Here is a 20,489-nt window from a genome sequence, read left to right as displayed (position 1 = left end):
TCTCACTTTATCTTTACACTTTAGCTTTGTTTTTGTTGGAGCAGGCGGCGGCTCTAAAATGTCGAATTCACCATGAATGTATTTCATTTTTTAATTGATGATTAACATATAAATAATCTTTAGTGATGGGTTTAATCTAAGTTAGTTAAATATAAAGCTACAGTCTTGCCTGATATCAGACAGAATCACCAACTCATTACGCTCCATTTCTTAACAGCTCAAACTTGGTTGAGCGAACAGATTCAAAGGTCTGCACCTGGGAAAGCTACAGCCTCCAGCTGGTTAGCTTAGTTTAGCATAAAGACAGCTAGTCTTACTTACCATTAGGTAGAGACTGTGCCACTCCTTTTAATGAGTATTTTACTCAGAAAAACTCTCTCATGCTTTCAATTACTTTTTCAACTTTTTTAACAAACATTTTTGCAGGAAAATGTTTTTTCATTATCTTTCTTTGCCAACACAACTCTCACAGATATTCTGGACTATACTCTTTACTCTCAATGTCAGTTTTACTTGCATATCAGCAGTAAGCATCTTCTGATTGAAGCTCCCTTCAAAAAGATACTTAACCCACTATTTTTCCAGTCAGCCAGAGAGCTTCTAAAAGCTGATTAAAATTAAACTTTTTGTGAAAAGCACCAAATTACCAGGTGGCGTCAAACACTTTCCTTTCTCAACCAACCAATGAGGATAAAGGAGATTTTACGTTTCATGTTTCCCACAACAAAAGAACATCTCACATTTCAAATCAAGTGTGCAGGAAAGGGACGAGTTGGGCAAAATTTGCAGACGAAAACGGCTCACTTGCAAAAGAAATAAAATTACTGCAATGTTTTGGTAACTTGACCTTCATCAGGAAAACAGTAAATGTATTTCTGTCTGCAAATTGTGTCCTATGCCTCTCACAACAACATGTAAATTTTGTCATGAAACTGTTACCAAATTCTGGTGAGTTAATTAACAGTCTGCGTGTACTCGGATCCGAACCGAAACCAGAGTGTCATCGGTCAAGAGGAGGACTTCCAGGGATTTTAAGCTGCCTACCAAAAAATGTTTTCACAAAGTGTCTGTGGTAAATGTCCCTATTGTTTCTGTCACCTTTGACCCTGAGCTGAGCTGAAGATTTGGCATTCGCTGCCGCGAAGTCTACAGTTCCGGCCATGTCCATTTTGCAGTTGTAGAGGATCAGCGTGTGTCTGGTTGCCTCCATCTTGACCTCCACATCCTGCAAACAAAAATCTACAGTTCAAACAAACTTTCACAACAATCTCTTAATCTCAATTTTGAGGCAAGGTCACAAGAAAAGGTGCTTATACAAAACATTTTTACTTATAATATATGAAGATTAAAGTTAAATTGATTTAACTGAACAGAGTTAAACTGAGCATCCCCAAAGCGAAAGGAAATCATTTTTATCCCACTGGCTTTTTCTCTGGATTAAATCAAAATGGCACCATCTTTATTGGTGTTTAATCTTACAGCAGACGGGTGGAGTGTCTCTTCCTTCAGTTTCCAGGTGCCGTGAAGGTCCTCCTCTGAGATCTCTGTCTCAAACTTGGCGGTCTCTGTCTCAGTGACCTCCACACTGTACAGTGGGCGGACAACCTTGATGTCGCGCTCTGCGGAGGTTTGAAAAGACGTTAGATAAAAGCCAAACAGAAGGTGAAGCTAACTGATATCTCTCAGAGGAACCAGTGAACAATCCAGTTATAACAATAGTTTCACATCGTCGTACACAGTTAAAAGAACAGCTTGGTGTCTGATGATCAGTGGAGGACATACAGTGGAGACATGGCAAGCAGCTGTCGCTCTTATTCAGAGCGACTTACAGGATGTGCAAAAGCAGGAAAGTCGAATAAATATAATAATCCAACCCTATAAAACATCTCACTGTCAACACATACTCTATAAACGTCTCATAAAGCATTTTAACTGAATTATTGATGTTAATGAGGACACTGATGAAGTATTAAAATGAACAAAACAGTGAAACTAAAATTAATATTAGAAATATTATTTTGAATTTATTTTTTATTTTACTAATTTATTTTTTTTTTATTCTCTTTTTGCAAACAGGAGTATGATGATTACTTTATTACTGATAGTGGGTACTGAAAATCAAATAAATAAATTGTTAATTGTTTACAATAAATCAAATTAAATTAATTTCCTCTGTGTATTTTTTTTTATTATTTTGAATGTATTTTTTTTGTTTATTCATTAATTTTATTTATTTCTCTTTTTTATTTTTTAAAAAAGGGAGGATGGTGCTAACTTTATTACTGATACTGTGTTTTGAAAACCAGATAAATTAAAATAATTTCTTGGGTAATTATTTTTATTATTTTGAATTTAATTTTTAAATTAAAATTAAATGAAACTAAATTAATTACATTAAATTAATTAAATAAGATTAACTGAAATTAATCTCTTCTGTATTTTTTTTATTGTTTTGAAATACTGTTTTTATTTATCAATGTATTTATTTTTACTTTTCTCTTTTTGCAAACAGGAATATGTTAATTACTTTATTACTGATACTGTGTACTGAAAACCAAATTAATAAACTGGATTAAAAAAATTAAACATGACATATTAAAAAAGTTTACATAAATCAACTACACAGTCATGGCTAACTTTATAAATGCATTTATATTATCAACATCCTGACAAACAAATAGTCTACACAAGCCTTAATTTTTACTACTTTGATTTAAAGCATTAAAAAAATTGTAATTTTCCAAAACATTTTGCAGATAGTGAGCCCCTAATCCTGTGCTCACCTATACGTTTTTTGCTTTAAATTTGGTGCAAATTTTCACTTTCCCTTACAGGATAATGGAAATCTTTCCCCAAAAAATATTTCAAAATTTGACTGTTAATGTGCATCCTGAAATCTCTTGTAAAATGTAAACATTCCTAATGAATAAACACACACAAAAATAAGTGATTATAACATGTATATGAACACTATTATGGGCATCTGAGTGAGGAGACATTAACATGACAGATTGTGTCTCCGTTGTTTCCTCAGAGTTCATAAAGTGTTTCTGTATACAGTTATAATGAAGATGTTTCACGTTGGATTATGATATCACGTCACAAACATTACAAACAATGAGTATGAGAATACAGAACACAGTGATGGAGGGAAAATGGCAGAGAAAGGTGGAGTTTCGGCGAACGGCGGTGGGCGGGGTCTGATTCTGCAGTCCTGACCAGGGTTTGGAGGAGGGGCTGGATCGCCGCAGGTATTACCTTCGATGTTCAGGTCGGCTGTGGTTTTGTCGGTGCCACAGTCGCAGGTGTACTCTCCCTTGCTGCTCTTTGCCGTCCTCTTGATCACCAGCATGCGCTTCTTGCCGTCTGATTGGATGAGAATGTTCTTGGAGGGAAATATTTCGTTACCGTCCTTGAACCACCGGACCTCGCCGGCGGCCTTGCTCAGCTCACAGGACAACATCACCTTATCTTTCTCGACGGCGGTGTAGTTCTGGAGCTTCACTGTGAAGTAGAGATCACCCTCTGCAGGAAGACATATAACAACACCAGTAACAACCAGTTCAAGTATAAAAGCATGGGAAGTAACTGAATGGGGCTAAATAGTTGTCACACTGAGGTCACGTCTTCGGTATCATTTCGGGGAATTCAGACCTCTAAATACTAACCGAGCACAGTGAGCATGGCCTCTGAGGTCTTGCCCATGGCCTCCACCTTGATCATGGAGGTGTCGTCGATGGTGACCTCCTTGAAGGCCAGTGTGTGGACTTTTCTGTCCTCTGACATGTGCACCACCTTGCTAGGGTGCAGACGGACGTCATTTTTGTACCAGACCACCGGGATATTTTCGTGAGAGAGTTCGACGCTGAACTCTGCAGTTTCACGTTCCTTCACAGTCACATCTTTAATCGGCCTGATAAATTCAAGGCGAATACCTGACAAACAGAAATTGTATACATATACAGGGAATTCAGTCCAAAGTTGAGACACAGTTGGTAGATATCAACAGATAATAACGGTGATGATGTGTTCAAAAAGGTGCCACAGATGAGGCACTCATCACATCACTCCCATCAAACCAAACTGAAACGGTCCGACTCCATTTACCTTTGATAAACAACTTTCCAGAAGTCCTTTTATCTTCAGCCTCAAACATGTATTTGGCTTCATCTTCGTATCTGGCAGATTTTATAATAAGAGTGTGTCTCTTTCCTTCCACCTGGAGCTCAAACTTATCATCAGTCGACAACTCCTGAGTTCCCTTCAGCCAGCGGAAGTTTTTGGGCTCTCTAGAAATTTCCAGTTCAAACTTTGCCTCATCCTTTTCGTACACATGCACGTCCGTCAGTGGTGTAATGAATGAGACTGGGATCTCTGTTGATTCAGACAGATGTGATTAATATCAAGGCGCAGGTGGAGTGCTCAGGATTAAAAGTTGTGTTTGGGTACATTAATGAAAGTCGGTGATTTGCCACACTGACAAAAAGGGTCCAAAAAGGAAATTCCATGTAAGACAAAAGGACGTTCCTCTATCACAATGTAGTAGCATTTACTACACTAGTCATAGAATCACTATTACGTTTAATTTATCCTCATCATTTCCTGGAGGACAACTTGCAATAAAACTGAAGAACGATAAGATCTGAACCCACTTTCAAAGAACTGAGCACAGTGCAGTGCTTGTTAAGACTTCGTACAGGAAGATAGAGTGAGGGAAGTGAAAGCTCACCCTTTACTTTCAGGTTAGCAGAACACTTTGCGTTGGCGGCAGTGAACAACACCTCGCCTGTTAGAGGCACTTTGCAGTTGTACAAGACCAGAGTGTGTTTTGGGCCGTCCTCCACGATCTCTACATCCTGCAGACGACCAACAAACTTCAGCATTTCAGTGAAAACATGAGAATTCAAAGAAAAGCGATCAGTGGTCAATTCACTTTCATTTGTTAGCTAAACGAGAGACCCAACCCTCTCGTTCTTCACATCTCAACCCTGAGGGTGTGGAGGTGTGGAAGGTTTTAATATGTAGGATTCTAAATGAAATCCACACCTGGGTTTTAATCAAAATGAAAGTGAACTGAACCACCAGTAAGAGAATATCTATGTTTGAGTGAGACATACGGCGGATGGACTGAGGACTTCTCCGTTCAGTTTCCACTGGCCATGAATGTCGTCCTCACTGAGCTCGACCTCAAATCGAGCGGTCTCTCCTTCAAACACCTCAGCGCCATACATTGGCCGAATCACCTTGATGTGGCGAGCTGACGTTTAAGAGAGGGGACAAAATTCTTACTGAGGACGTTCAGACATTTAAACACATAATTACACCAACACAGTACATATACAAATACTCAGACAACAGACAGGCAGAGACACTAAACAGACACCTCAGTTGAAAGATATCAACCACCTTTATTGTGCAACCTTTTAATTGGACCATAAACAACCAAAGGGCTTTCAGTATTGACTCCAACAGTTGTGGTAAAAATACTTTGCGGCGATTGTCTAGGGGCCAGCAGCAGAGGTGTTGGTGCTGAACTGAGACAGCCACATCACTAAGTCCATTCATTAGGACAAGCCAGCACCATAAAGAAACTTCTCAGGAGCCATTTGGTTCTATATGGACCTATTAGATTATTGAGGTGCCACAGTTCTTCAAAATGCACTGAAGAACAATAAAGGGGTTTATTTCTTCAAAGAGGGGCAGTTCTGTGAAGACGCTCGGCAGACGCATCTTAAACTGAACAAAGGACACAAGTCACAGGTGAAGAACACTACAAGACTGATATCCCCAAATTAGGGTGATAATCAAGGCTGAACACATCAGAGTCTACATGAAAGTCTTTCTCTAAAAACTCTTGTAGTGTCTTTCTACCACTTTCAGAATGGCAGAGTGATGACAGAGGCGGAGCTAAAGAGGTGCGTCAAGAAGGGGGAAGGCGTCTCAATTAACAAACTCTGTGTTTTTACCTTCAATGTGAAGCTTTGCCGTCGTCTTGTCTGTTCCACAATCACATACGTATTGTCCTTTGTCTTTGTCTCCAACTTTCTTGATAACGAGGGCTCTGCGTTTGCCCTCAGCCTTAATAGCCACCATCTTAGAGGGCTTGATCTCGGCCTCATTGTGGTACCACATGACTTCGACATCTTTGTTGAGCTCGCAATCAAGAATCACATCGTCTTTTTCCACTGCAGTAAAGTCCTGCAGCTTAACTGTGAAGTACGCATCTCCCTCTGGAATGGGGAAATGTTTGGGTGACTCTCCATATATAACACATATACAACACATACATATGGTCCAAGGCCAACAAAGGACAAGACAGTCAAACAAGACAAGGAACACAAATACATGACATAAAGAAGCAATTTCTTACTACACAGAAAACAGAAAACAATGACTTACGGGTCGTTTTGTCGACCTGAACAGACAAACATGGACAAATTGTACAAAAGCTGTTGACAAAGGAAGAAGACACACTGGAAGAGGACAGAAAGAGGACATTCGTGGTTTACCTATGACCGTCAGGTTGGCCATGGAAGGAATTCCTTTGGCCTCAGCCTTAATTTGGCAAGTATCATCAAGAGTCACTTCCTTCATCTCTAGCACATGTTTCTTTCCATCCACATGAGTGACCGCTGTTCTGCTCGGATGAATTTTAACATCGTTCTTGTACCAGGTGACAGGGATGTTCTCATGAGAGAGCCCCAGCTCGAAGCGAGCCGTTTCGCCCTCCTTCACTGTTTGGTCCTTTATTGGCGAGATAAATTTGAGCCTGATACCTATAGTTGTATTAGTAAAGCATATTCATATGAGTTAGTTTGAAAGAGAGGGCAACTAACTCAATGAATGGAGTTGTAATAATAAAGGCTCTGCTAATTATGTCCTGTAATAGCGATCCAGCACTTACCCTCCACTGTGAGTCTAGCTGTTGAAGTTTTGCCCAAAACCGCAATCGTATATTCATCTTCGTCCTCAAACTCACAGCAGTTTATGATCAGCATATGCTTCTTTCCATCATCGATGATGTCATACTTTTGGTCTGGGGTGATAATGTCATCCCCCCTGTACCACATGACCTTAGAGACATCCTTCGTGATGGTGCATTCAAACTTGGCCTGTTTCTTTTCAGGCACTGAAACGTCCTTCAGCGGGACTACAAAGTCCATTTCGATTTCTGGTTTAAAAAGTGACACAGGTACAGTACATCAACAACCTAACAAAACACAACAACAGCACAACAGTCTACAGTCAGCAGCCAGTTTACTGTGTACACCATGTATGCAGGACTGGGTTGTACCAGACTGTGGCTCCAGAAGTTTATGGGATCATACCACAGGGATGTCAAGGGTATCAGTGAAAAAACTGCCATTCTTGTTGCAGAATAGATTGTAGCTCATCGATGGTATACACAGCTAATCTCATCTTATCTTACTGAAAACCTATTGGAGACATCTTCAGGCTAAGCAGGTCACATAAGCAAAAATTAAGTCACTTTGAACTCCCAGGATTGTTAAAAAATCAGGTCTGCTTTGAAGTGTGGTGCTGAAGGACTCCATGAGAGGAAGGCTGAAGTGCTGTCATCAAGGAATGCAGTCCTGCTGGTAATGAGGGCTCTTAATGGAACATTCACCAAATGTGCCCTCATGAGGAGGGCCCAGTCTATTATTTTTCCATTTGGCACTAAATTCTGACTTCAATTCTATCAGGAGGTGACAAGAATCTTCATTCTTCAGGTCATTCTTCTTTCTTCACCAGTTGGCTCCTGTATGTGACTATCTTCTGCTGTTCTTGTATTAAACCAAAGAGTTACTGAACTCCACTATCTTTGCTAAATCTAAGGCAATGTGATTTCATGTCTGGTGAAGTGACCCATTCATGAACTTTGGTGTAACTGATAAACTGGCCACTGTGCATAGATTCAACATAGAACATTTAATCACAGACGGTACATACGATGATATGATTCACATACAAATATAGAAGACTATAGAGTGACATCACTGCACACAAATTCACAGAATGTTGAATCTGACAAAACACAAGACAGGTTCACATTTAATCTGAACAAACAACAAGTAGAACAACAAACACAGGACACCATTTCGATGACCAGAAATAGATCCGACGTCAAAATCCCTTCTTGTCTTCCCAGGCTGCGTGGAGTCTCAAACATGGGTATGGATAATGAATTTGACTCGTCAGCCCTATTAAATAAAGATCTAAGGTCCGCATTCAGGTGCCATAAAGCTTTATTTATTGCTCACGGACCTTACACCTTTATTTTTACAGCTAATATCCCAAAATCATGGTACACTGTAATTCCCATGTCGGATACCAGGAGTACTTCTTACCTTTGACGTTGAGCATTGCGCTGGTAATGGCGTTAAGAGCCTGGTAGGACACTTCTCCCGCCTGATCCAACTGGCAATTTTTCAGAGTGAGTTTACGCACCCCACCCTCCATTTGGATGTCGCACATCTGGTGAATACAACACAGTGCATTTACATATTAAAAGTCGTGAATATGACAATGCAAAAGCAGAAATGCCGGCATTAAGACTCATGACGAAGACGAAACAATGCCATCCAGTCATACCGGAGATCTGGTCAAAACCTCTCCTTTGAGCTTCCATTCTCCTGGAACGTCATCCTCAGAGATCTCCGTCTCAAACATGGCATCTTCCTTCTCAGTCACTTCAACGCTGGCCAGGGGCTTCAGGATCTCAGCTTCCCGCTCTGAGGAAGAGGTCGTATTAGTACTTATAAACTCAGATTAAATAATAGAAACATAGGGAAAGTATCTGAGGGAAAAGAAAGGTAAGCAGGAAGATAGATAAACCTCCTAGTGTTAGCTTGGCAGTGTAGACGCGTCCCTCCACCTCCATGGCATATTCTGCTACATCATCTGGCTGACAGTTCTTGATAGTGAGCGTCAGCTCCTTCCCATCCTTCTTGATCTCGATCTTGTCAGAAGGAGTGATCTCGTTCTCTCCTTTGAGCCACTTCCAGTTGGGAGTGTCCTTGAAGAGCTCACATTTAAATATAGCAGCAGCCTTTGGTTTCACATGCTGGTCTCTCAGTGGTTTCACAATCCAATCCTTGATTATTTCTGTTGGAGTTGGACATTATTGAATCAGTGCCCATCATACCATTAGAGACAACAATGTAAACCACGAATATACTAAATATTACTAAAATGTAAGCCAGGGCAGAGGAGCTACAACAGACTTGGTCTTAACTTAGTTTATCTAATTTTGGATGATTTTCAAAGATATCTGCAGCTTCAAGTGTTGTTTTGAGAGACAACTCCAGGGTTCTTCCTCTGCTGTACCAAAGCTACAGGGCATTTGTAATATCTAGTTTTGAAGTAGCACAGTGGTGCAGTGGTGGGCATTGTCACCTTACAGCCAGAGGATTCCTGGTTCAAAGGAAGGTTGATTGGTGACTCTAAATTGGCCGTAGGTGTGAATGTGAGTGTGAATGGTTGTCTGTTCCTATGTGTCAGCCCTGTGATAGTCTGGTGACCTGTCCAGGGTGAACCCTGCCAAGATGTATAATGTTCAGAACAGTTTAAATACATTGCTGTATGTCAGCAGCTTACAAAGTACTTTAATGTATGTGAATTACACATTGTGTTGATATGTAATTTTAAAATAAGAATTGGCCAAACATGGTGCCCCCAGATACTGTGAATATCATTGCTTCCTCAATCTATACCAGTATACATTCTCTACAGTACTGACGTATGTTACTGGGTTTAGGGATATGTTCAATGTCCTATTTTGCTTACCAGTGACTTTGACATTTGTTGCAGTCTTGACAGCCTCCTGGTTGGCCACTTCACATGAGTAGGCCCCAGCGTCGTCCTCAGCGGAGTTCTGGATGGTCACAGCATGCTGCAAGCCAATGATATTGATCTGAATCTTGTTGGCCTTTGGCTTCAGGACTTCGCCATCCTTCTTCCATACCACATCTCTCTCTTTGTTCAACTCACAGGTCATATACACAGGCTGACCCTTCAGAGCTGAGGTCTCCTCCTCCAGCTCTTTGATCCATTTCACTGGCAGCTCTGTAAGGAGATTAAAAGGCAATTTGACAGTGACAAAAGGTTAGATAGGATCATGACAAATAATATTTTTGGTATCTTTAGTGTTATTTTTAATGGTAAAGAAAGATATAAATACCTTCAACAATAAGCTTGGCTGTGCACGATATTTCCTTGCCAGCATTCTTGGCTATACAGGTATATTCACCGGTGTCAGAGAGCTGGACATCAATAATGTTCATCTTGCGATCTTTGCCGTCAGATATGAATTTGTGCTTTGGGTCCTCACGGAGGTTGTTGCCATCTTTCATCCAAGATGTGACAGCAGTGGAAGGCGATACCTCGCACTCAAACACAGCAGACGAGCCTATAGACTCTGCCTCCTGCAACACAATGTCCTGAAGCTTCTTGATGAACTTCAGGGGGACGGCTTTGAGCTTGAATCCTCCGAAGGGTTCCTCTGGTGGTGATGGTCCCTTTCCACCAGGCCTCAGGCCGCGGCCCCTGCCCTCTCCAGGTGACGGGGTCTGCTTGGCTGAAATTGAGGACAGTCAGTTTGTATTTGAATTTCAAGAAGGATTCTGTGGTATCATCATACCAGATGTAGAACATAACAGGGTTTTCTTGCTGAGACATTATAGGTATATTAAGAGAATAGACTTACGTCTCAGGCCTCTACCTCTACCTCTTCCTGCTTCTTCTGCTGGTTGTCCCTCTGTTCAGAAACAATTCAAATGAATTTTTGGCACACAATGTAATCGTATGTCTTCATAAACATGCCAGTGGTGGGAGATATGTAATGTCCACTTGAATGGATAGGGGAATATAAAGCGATAGTGATGGTAAATATATGAAATCACGATGAGGACAGACAAAACAAACAATGGTGAATAATGTATATTAACAACTTTACAGTGATGTAGTGTTTACACAATGAAGAGATGGAATAACAAACAGAAATGTAAAGATGGTATGAGAACACGTTGGACTAATGGGAATGACATGATGTTGAAATGGCAGACAAACGAATGACATGACTGAAATGACAAAAAGCAATGAATATGAACAGTTTGACAAACAGAATGATGATTGACAAAACTACAAGGAAGAGATGGTGTAAATCGCGTCATACTTAAGATATGAAAAGACGATTTAGATGGAGGCATGATCGTGAAAATGGGAAGATTATTCAGGGCATGAAGGAAGGTTTCTTTTGGCCATCACCCAACGAATTGGGGCTGCCACCATCTCACCTCTCCTGGCCACCCCTGGAACCTCCAGTGCACCTTCCTCTGCTTCACCCTCCCACTCTTCAGAGCCATAACTCTCCCTGGGAACCAGCTCCCAGCCCCAGGCCTCTTCTTCCTCCTGCTCCACCTCTTCCTCAGGTTCCTCTTCAAATACCTCCTCTTCTGGCTGGGTGGCAACCTTTCTCATCTGCACAGCTCCTGGAGAGATCTCCTTCACCAAAGGAATCTTCCCTTTAGCGGGCTTTGCTGGTTCTGCAACCTTCTCCTCCTCTGGCGATGGCTTCTTTGGGATCTTTTTGAGAGTCACAGCTTCAATAGACTCTTTCGGTGAAACCTCTTTAGGAATCTTTTTGAGTTTATCAACACTTGGCTTCTTCTCAACAGGGACCACCTCCTCTTCTTTAAGCTTCTCAACTTTAGGAGATGGTGTCTTTTTCAGCTCAACCTTCTTGAGCTGCTCCACAGGCTTGAGAGCCACTTCCTCTTTCTCCTCTTTCGGCTTGGGAATGACTCCCTTCTTCAGCTGCAGAGGTTTGGGCTCCTCAGGAACCTTTTCAGGTTTCTTAACAGGAGCTGGCACAGGAGAGACTATCTTCTCGGCTGGAACTGCCTCTACCACCTTCGGCTTCTCTGGCTTCTTCTCTGGAGCTTCTGGAATCTCAGGTTTCTTTGGTCTAGCTTCTGGCTCTCGTTCTTTTGGTTTTTCATCTGGAACTGTGCGACGGCGGTGTAGATCATCAATTGGCTTCCTCTCTTTCTCCTCTGCAGGTTTCTTCTCTGGCTCTTCAGCCTCTTTCGCAGGCCTTGCAAATGGCTTCAGCTTAACACTTTCTATCTCTTGTTCCTGTGTTGGTATTTTCTTCACCTTGGTGGGTGCTTTGACCTCCTCAGGCTCTTTCTCTGGAGTTTTCTTTTTATCTACTGGCTTTGGCACCTTGGCTGGTGGCTCTGTGACCTCTGCTGGAGCTTTTTCAGGTTTCTTGGGAGGTTCTTTAGCTTCCACCTCTCTGGGGGTCCTCTCGAGCTTCTGAAAAGGCACAGTGTCCCTGTCTGGCCTCTCCTTCAGGTCTTTCTCTGGCTCCTCAGCTGGTTTAACAGGCTTTTCAAATGGTTTTAGTTTGACTGCTTCTGGTTCCACTTCCTCTGTAGGCAACTTTTTTACTTTCTTCAAGGCTGCACTTGGTGGGGCAGGTTCCTCTTCCTTTGGTGTCTTAGGAGTTTTCTTCAGAGAAATCTTATCCTCTGGTTTTTCTTCTTTTGGAGTGGGTTTCTGGCGGGTCCATGCATCTTTAGGAGCTTCTTTCTCTTCCTTTTCTTTAGGTGTCACAACTTCTGGCTTTTTCACCACATCTGCTTTGTCTCGAGGTTTCCTCTCCTCAGCAGGTCTCCTGGTGGCAACTGACAGCTCAACATCCTCTTCTCTGTGGACAATCTCCTCAGCATGAAAGATTGTGGTCTTGGTGACCTTCTGAGGTTTCTTCTCTTCTTCTGCCTCTTTAGGTGGAACTGATGGAACCTTCTTCAGTTTGATAATTTCCTGCTCCTCCTCCACTTCTTTTATGACTCTGGTTGTCTTCCTTAAAGTGGGAATCTCAAATGTCCCTTCCTCTTCCATCTGAATTTTACCTTTTTTGTGCAGAAGAAGTTCTGAGGTGGCAAAGGTTTGACATTACTTACACTGACACATAACTGACACCACCATTTGTACAAACACATACAAATCAAAATATAAATATAGAAAATCTAGAAATATTAAAAAAAAACATATTCTCAATTATTTCATGCAAAGCCAATTTAAAAAAAACAATAACTGAAATAAAACACACATGAAAGAAGACTGACACAAGAAAAGACCATCAACAGGATGTAACAGAACAACATATACGATACATATAAACATTTAAATAAGTAATTTAATTTGTTTTGAATATTGTGCATAATAAGCCAATCAGTGCTGATCAGTGTTGAACTCCATGCCTTTTTTGCCCCCTTCATTTCGAAACACAACCACAAACCTACTGGAACTGTGAGTTAAAAGTTGAAATTGGAAATTAAAATTGAAGTTCTTATTTCTCTCAAATGAATGGTTTTAGCTACTCTGGACTAAGACTGGTATGTTCAGCCAACATGTTGAACCGTTATAGCTGCTGACTGATGTGTACTGTATGTACTGAGGAAGTGCAGCGAGTGGTAACTGGTGCTCCTACCTTTCTTGACTCCTCCCGGTGCTTGGACGGGTCCCTTGGTTTCATCTAATACAGAAGTATAGTTCAGAAGTCATTAATTAGGCCATTTAATCAGTCATGAACAGCAAATCCCAAAAAATGGGAAGACCTCACCAAACACATTCAGAAATGAAAAATATTCTTTTACTGAATGCTTAAGAGATTTGATCAAGTTGTGAATGAGATGCAAAGTAGTCCAACATCACATGATTTAGATGGATGATATAAAAAATTATGTCATATGTACAGACAAAGAGCTGAGGTGAAATTTCCAAGGGAAAATGTGTCATGCTTGTGTTGGATTCAGGGTCAACAAATGAATGAAACAAAAAAACAGAACACACAACATGAAAAGGCCATACCGACCCGAAGAAGACTGACTGACAACCCAATCAAAAACAACAGGAAGAGGAATCACATAAGTGTGGTGGTGGTGGGTGGGTGGGTGGGTGGGTGGGGGGGGGGGTGTTATATCATCAGCATTTGAAGTGATGAAACAAGATGTGAAAAAGATGGATAGGACTTAAAAAAGTCCAACAAAGACGGTGTTTCAATCTCAGTCCTTCAGATACCTGTCTCAGGAACTATCTGTTCTACTACGACTGGCTTTTCTTCTTCTGCAACCTTCTTGGTTGGTTCTTCGGCCTTTATGACAGGCTTTGGCTTGGTCACTTCAAGTATAAAAAAAAGAATGAATTGAAGTATTTTAAAGGAAACATACTGCCCCTCTAGAACACACGAGGTCTCTGTATGAATTCTTTAAGAGTTATTATCTGGATACCTGGCTTTGGTTCTTCTTGTGGAGTAATCTTCTTCTCCAACTTCTTGGTTGTGTCAGTGATCTCAGGCCTTTGGACAGTTTCTTCAACCTTTACAGCAGCCTGAGGTTTTCTCTCTTCAAGTACAAGGTATACAAGGAATTCAACAGAAAGCTCCCCACAAACACTGCATTCTAGATCTGAGAGTTGACTACCAAAAATACAAAGTTAATATTGGTATTCCCTCTTTATATCCACCTTGTTTGATACTTTTTTTCTTTCCATAGCACATCAGCAAAAGAAGTCTCAAAGATTCATGTTTGCTCAAGAGTGACATTCTTTCATGAATGCCTTTAGAAAACTTTCATACAGAGACAGACAAACACCAAAAACACATTAAAAAGAAAAGTTGATACCTTCTTGAGGAGCAGCTGGCTTTATCAGTGGTTCTGTGACTTGTGGTGGAGACTCCTTCTCCTTCACAGGAACTTGGAAATGGAATTATATGAGAATCAGAACCTCACTAAGACTGATGGGGTGAGCACTGAACCATGCAAAGACAAATAACACAAAGAAGATCCATTCTGGAAACAAACAGCCTGAAGACTGAGTTGATGATGGAAGAAATTTCCAAGAAATTTCCACAATACATCTTCACCTCGTCTATGCAAAACATTTTCTCTTGATTCACACAGGTGCAGTGAAACAGAACAGACAAAACAAACACAGAATTAGGAAAAAACGATGAGAAAAACCCAACATGAAACTGTGGTGGTTTAGATATCAGGTGATAAGAAACCAAAAGAGACTGTCTCAGTCGACAGCATGACGGTTCTTCACAATGAGCAAGAATGTGCCCAAACAAAATGAGTGATTTGACATGATATCCTCTTGAAATGATGACGACAAAGAGGTATGGATCTTATAAATCCTAAAGAGGGTGATAACGAGGAGGTGCTCAACGATGTTTGGTGCTCAGATATTTAAAAAAAAATAAATAAATAAACACGTGCTCGGTGACACATAACATTTTTCCCCTTATACCTCTAGAAGATTCTCGAAGGGCGACTTGTTCTTTCCCTTCTGGTTCCAAAGACAAAACCCTGGTTTCTGTGATGGACAGAGGCTCTTGAGCTTCTCCCTCTTTTCTGCTCATGGTTTCAACTTCCTGGGGAGGGATGTATTGGACGTCTGCTTTCAGACGTGTCTGCTTGACTTCTGATTCCCATTTCCTGGTGGCACCTTCCCCGTATTGTGGAGCGTCTGTTTTGTACTCAGCCATCTTTGGTTTGGTTTTATCTGTTACTGAGGGTTCTCTGACTGTGGGCTTATGCAAAGGCATCACATCCTTATCAGCTTTTGGTTCTGATGTTGCAGGTTTGTGTTTATCAGAAGTCTCTTGGGACTGATACATTTCCTCGCCCCTTTTCGTGGGTCTAACTAACTGAACTCCTTTGATTTGTTCTTGTCCAATGGCTTTTATCTCTACTTTTTCTTCTTCGATGACTTTGTCTTTCCCTATCATTGTCTCTATCTTCAGTTCCTTGGGTTTAGCTAATTTCAGTTGTCCTTCCTGCTCAATTAATGACTCTTTTGATGTTGCCTCCAACAGTGATGTAACTGTGGGCTGTTCTCCAACTTGTTCCTGTTCTACTTTTATTCTTTCTACAGAAGTATCATAGGCAGTTTTTGGCCATTTGTCTTTAACCTTAAAGTCTTGTTCAGCTGACACTGTTTTAATTTTATCTTTGATTGTAATTCTGTCTTTAAGAGTTTCTCCTTTAGTTTCTTCTTCTGGTCTGTCATCTTCTATGAGCAATTCTTTAGACATCACTTCAGTTGCCAGTGGTGCTGCAGCTTTTCTATCAATGTGTTCCATTTTCAGTTTTCTTCCTTCAGTAGGACTAACTGTAGCTAGTTTATCTTTAGCTGTGACTATCTTTGGCTGGATTTCTTCTAATTTAACCTCAGATTGATCACTTTCACGCGAAGTCTGTATTGGAAATTCTGTTAGAGTATCTCTAACAACTTCTCCAAGTCTGGTGTACTTATTTGAAGTATCTTGGCCTTGTGGTAATCCTGCAGTGATGGACTCCGCTCTGGTTGTTTCGACTGGAATAACTTGGCTAGTTTTGTCCCCAAGCATTTCAACCTTTGACTTTATTTCCTGCATTCTGATCACTTCCGTTTGATCCAACTTCTGTCCGTTATCGATAGTGGATTGGTCTTTCTTTAAATCCTCTTTTCTTGATGTTTTGTCTTTTAACAGATCGTCAGGGGAAATAAGCATTTGTGGAGTATCTAATTTAATATATTTTTCTTTCCCAATCAATGTTTTTTCATATGCTACATCCATTACAGGTGTCCTTGAAGCTTTTCTTTCTATTTGCTCCTTCTTTGTTTCTATATCCGGAGCAACACTAAGACAAACGTCTTTAACTGTGTCTGTTTTAAACTGGATGCCTTCAAATGTTACCTGACCTCGGTCTTTTAGAGAGTCTACGTCCGCTTTAGCATCTTCTCCTACTAATGTATCTTGAGTCTTTTGGTGAGTAATAGCAGTCAGTTCTGCCTTTTGTTGAGTTTGGGTATGTTTTGTTGTTATTGAATCATCATCACTTTTGAATTGACTTGTGACTTCTTTAAGCTGAGTATCTTCATCTGTAACCTCTTGTTTTGCAGCTAAAACTTCCAGATCTTCCTTGGCGGACTCTGGACTTTGTGAATATCTTCTAAGAGATACCTCACTGGATTCGTAAATGTCCTCTTCCCTTGATGCACTGTCTTTTACAAGCTTGTCAGGTATAATGAATCTTTGAAGGGTGTCTGATTTAATGTCTCCATCTTTAACTATTAGGTGTTTTTCAGCTGCAGTGTCCATCACAGGTGCAATTAAAAGTGTTCTTTCCACTTGTTCCTGTTTTGTTTCAGTGACTTCAAATGGAATAACACCACTGTATTCATCTCTAACTCTAACTGTCTTGGCCTGCATTCCTTCATGGGTAATTTTTGCACCTCTGTCTAACCTCTGTTCTTTCTCTTTGGGGGATTTTGATCTCTTTGGCTGAATGTCTTTAACCTCTGCATCGGTCACTTTTGTTACAGGAGTAACATCTGTCTTTGTTTGCTTGTGTTTAGTTTTTACCTCTTCAGATGGAAGAACTGAGGTGGTTTTATCTATTACTGTAAGTTTTTCTGGAGCTTCTTGCTCCACCAAAGACTGTTGATATGTTACTTCTGGTTGGGGTGCAACTAAGGCCCTTCTTTGAATTTGTTCCTTTCTTTCAGGTAATTCCTCTACGATGGGAGTAACCTCTGTTTGATCTTGAACTAGGTCTACTTTTGATGTTATTTGTTCAACTGTAATATCTTGCGTACCCCTTACGGACTCCTTTGTCTTTAGAGAAATGTCATCTGACTCATAAATGCTCTCTTTTCTTGACATAATATCTTTCACTAGCTCATCAGGTGTGATATACCACTGGAGGGTGTCTGATTTTACATCTCCCTCTCTCACTAACCGAGATCTTGCAGATGCAACTTCCATCACAGGTGCCAATGAGGATGTTCGTTCCACTTGTTCCTGTTTGGTTTCTTGGACTTCACGTGGTATAACACTACCATATTCATCTCTAACTGTAACTGTCTTGGACTGCACTTCTTCTAGGGGAAGTTTTGTACCTTTGTTCAACCTCTGTTCTTTCTCTTTGAGGGATTTTGATCTCTTTGGCTGAATGTCTTTAATCTCTACATCGGTCACTTTTGTTACAGGAGTAACATCTGTCTTTGTTTCAGTTGTCTTTTGTCTGGTTTTTACCTCTTCAGCTGGAAGAACCGAGGTGGTTTTATCTACTACTGTAAGTTTTTCTGGAGCCTCTTGCTCCACCAAAGACTGTTGATATGTTACTCCTGGCTTGGGTGAAACTGAGGCCTTTCTTCCTGCTTGCCCTTGTCTTTCAGGTAATTCCTTTACAATTAGAGAAACCTTCTCTGTTTGATCTTGAACAAGGTCTACTTTTGATGTTAACTGTTCAAGTGTAATGTCTTTTGTGTCCCTAGAATCCTTGTCTGTCTTTAGAGGAATGTCATCTGACTTATAAATGCTCTCTTTTCTTGACGTAATATCTTTCACTAGCTCATCAGGTGTGAAATACCGCTGGAGGGTGTCTGACTTTACATCTCCTTCTCTCACTATCCGAGATCTTGCAGATGCAACCTCCATCACAGGTGCCAAAGAGGACCTTTTTTCAACTTGTTCTTGTTTTGTTTCTGTGACTTCACATGGAATAACACTACCATATTCATCTTTAACTGTAACTGCCTTGGACTGCACTTCTTCTAGGGAAAGTTTTGTAACTTTGTCCAACCTCTGTCCTTTCTCCTTAAGGGAACTTGATTTCTTTGACTGGATGTCTTTAATCTCTGTGTCAGTTTCCTGTCTTACAAGAGTAACATCTGTCTTTGTTTCAGTTGGCTTTTGTCTGGTTTTTACCTCTTCCGTCGGTAGAACTGAATGGGTTTTATCCATAACGTTAAGTTTTTCTGGAGCTTCTTGCTCCACCAAAGACTTTTGATATGTTACTTCTAGTCTGGGTACAACAGAGGCCTTTCTTTCAATTTGTTCCTTTCCTTCAGGTAATTCCTCTCTAATGGGAGTAACCTTCTCTGTTTGATCTTGAAGTAGCTCTACTTGTGAGGTGACTTGTTCAACTGTGACTTGTTTCATGTCCCTTAAAGACTCCTTTGTCTTGTCATCCAACTTGCAAATGCTCTCTCTTCTTGAGGTAATATCTACTACCTCATCAGGTTTGATATACCGCTGGACAGTGTCTAACTTAACATCTCCTTCTCTGACTATCAGAGATCTTTCAAATGCAAACTCCATCACAGGTGCCAATGAGAACCTTCTTTCAACTTGTTCCTCTTTTGTTTTAGGGACTTCAAATGGAGTAACACTACCATATTCATCTTTTACTATGACTGTTTTGGACTGCGCTTCTACAAAAGTTCTTGTACTTTTCTCTTTCAGGGATTTCTTTCTCTGTGCATCTTCATTTATAATCTCTGACATTTTGTCAAACACCTGCTCTTCTGTTTTGGTTGCATCTTTCTTTTGTGAAATACGTTCTGACTCATCTGTTTTCTTGAGGGCATCTTTTTTCATTGGTATGTCTGCTACATCCATTACAGAAGCAGATGCTTTCTTTGTTTCCGTTTGGATCTGCCTGGTTTTCATCTCTTCAACTGGAAGAACTGTGATGTTTTTTTCTATTACTGGAAGTTTATCTACCATGGTGAGTTCTTTTGTTACATCTGGTTTAGTTGAACCTGAATCCTTTCTAATGACTTCAGTTTTCTCTGATTTATCTTTAGCCATGTCTTCCTTGGTTTTGGCTTGTTTAGCTGTGATATGTTTGGAAGTTTCCGATATAGCATCTTTTACTATCTGAGATTTTTCAGGTGCAACCTCCATCGCAGGTGCCACTGAAAACTTTGTTTTAACTTGTTCTTGTTTTGTTTCTGTTACTTCCAATGGCGTAACACTACCATATTCATCTTTAACTGTAACTGTCTTGGACTGGATCTCTTCAGGGGTTCTGTGTTTAGATTTTTCTTGCAGAGCTGTAGTTGTATCCGAGCTTTTGATTTCTTCTTGGCATATTGGTTTTGTCTTTAAAGTTGGGAGGACTTCTCCAGTTTCAACCTTCATTACTTTAACTTTCTGGTCTTTTTCTTGAGGAATGCCATCTATTGTCTTGTCTTTTACGTCAAACTCAGGTATAACTTCTGCCTTTGTTACTGTTGGTTTCTGCTTTGTTGTCTTCTCTTCAAGAGAAACAACTTTTCTGTCTGTCTTTGTATCTCCTATTGGCTGAATTCCTTCTACTGTCATTTTTTTTTCTTTTCTAAAATGAATGTCTTTGACTGTATCATCAGAAGAGACCTGCTGTGCAATGTGTGTTTTAACATCTTTATCTTTTATTGTTAAAGGTTTTTCAGATGCCTCTTTCACCACAGGTACCACTATAGTCAGTCGTTTGGCTTGTTCCTCTTTGATTTTTGTTGTTTCAAAAGGTGTAACACCACCATATTCATCTCCAACTGCAACTGTCCTAGCCTGGACCGTTTTAGATTTGGTGGACTTTGTCCTTTTATCTTTCTGAGGTTCATCCTTTTTATGAGAAACAGGCGCTGAAGTATCACTTTTGACTGTT

The 20,489-nt window shown here is 40.5% G+C and overlaps 1 protein-coding gene across 26 annotated transcripts in view; it reads right to left on the bottom strand.

Moving 5' to 3' along the window:
- The window catches only part of ttn.2 (titin, tandem duplicate 2), a 248,700-nt gene that overhangs the window by 112,054 nt on the left and 116,157 nt on the right, over positions 1–20,489 (bottom strand). For 10 of the 26 annotated variants that reach the window (XM_078174675.1, XM_078174681.1, XM_078174676.1 and 7 more), the window contains 21 exons: positions 14,691–14,762; positions 14,298–14,411; positions 14,089–14,187; positions 13,499–13,543; positions 11,295–12,938; positions 10,706–10,756; positions 10,181–10,576; positions 9,787–10,065; positions 8,836–9,105; positions 8,593–8,732; positions 8,349–8,475; positions 6,905–7,171; positions 6,510–6,776; positions 5,967–6,230; positions 5,118–5,257; positions 4,730–4,856; positions 4,108–4,374; positions 3,669–3,935; positions 3,259–3,525; positions 1,480–1,619; positions 1,099–1,225 (listed from right to left, as the gene is read on the bottom strand). In XM_078174675.1, the coding sequence (XP_078030801.1) occupies positions 1,099–1,225; positions 1,480–1,619; positions 3,259–3,525; positions 3,669–3,935; positions 4,108–4,374; positions 4,730–4,856; positions 5,118–5,257; positions 5,967–6,230; positions 6,510–6,776; positions 6,905–7,171; positions 8,349–8,475; positions 8,593–8,732; positions 8,836–9,105; positions 9,787–10,065; positions 10,181–10,576; positions 10,706–10,756; positions 11,295–12,938; positions 13,499–13,543; positions 14,089–14,187; positions 14,298–14,411; positions 14,691–14,762 (5,370 nt within the window). The remainder of the gene's footprint in view (positions 1–1,098; positions 1,226–1,479; positions 1,620–3,258; positions 3,526–3,668; positions 3,936–4,107; positions 4,375–4,729; positions 4,857–5,117; positions 5,258–5,966; positions 6,231–6,509; positions 6,777–6,904; positions 7,172–8,348; positions 8,476–8,592; positions 8,733–8,835; positions 9,106–9,786; positions 10,066–10,180; positions 10,577–10,705; positions 10,757–11,294; positions 12,939–13,498; positions 13,544–14,088; positions 14,188–14,297; positions 14,412–14,690; positions 14,763–20,489) is intronic. The other 16 variants (XM_078174687.1, XM_078174690.1, XM_078174691.1 and 13 more) reach the window with 7 other exon arrangements.

The sequence above is a fragment of the Epinephelus lanceolatus genome, chromosome 14 (assembly GCF_041903045.1).
Source record: "Epinephelus lanceolatus isolate andai-2023 chromosome 14, ASM4190304v1, whole genome shotgun sequence".
In the NCBI taxonomy this organism is placed as follows: Eukaryota; Metazoa; Chordata; class Actinopteri; order Perciformes; family Serranidae; genus Epinephelus; species Epinephelus lanceolatus.
This window is presented reverse-complemented; position numbering and strand designations above follow the sequence as displayed.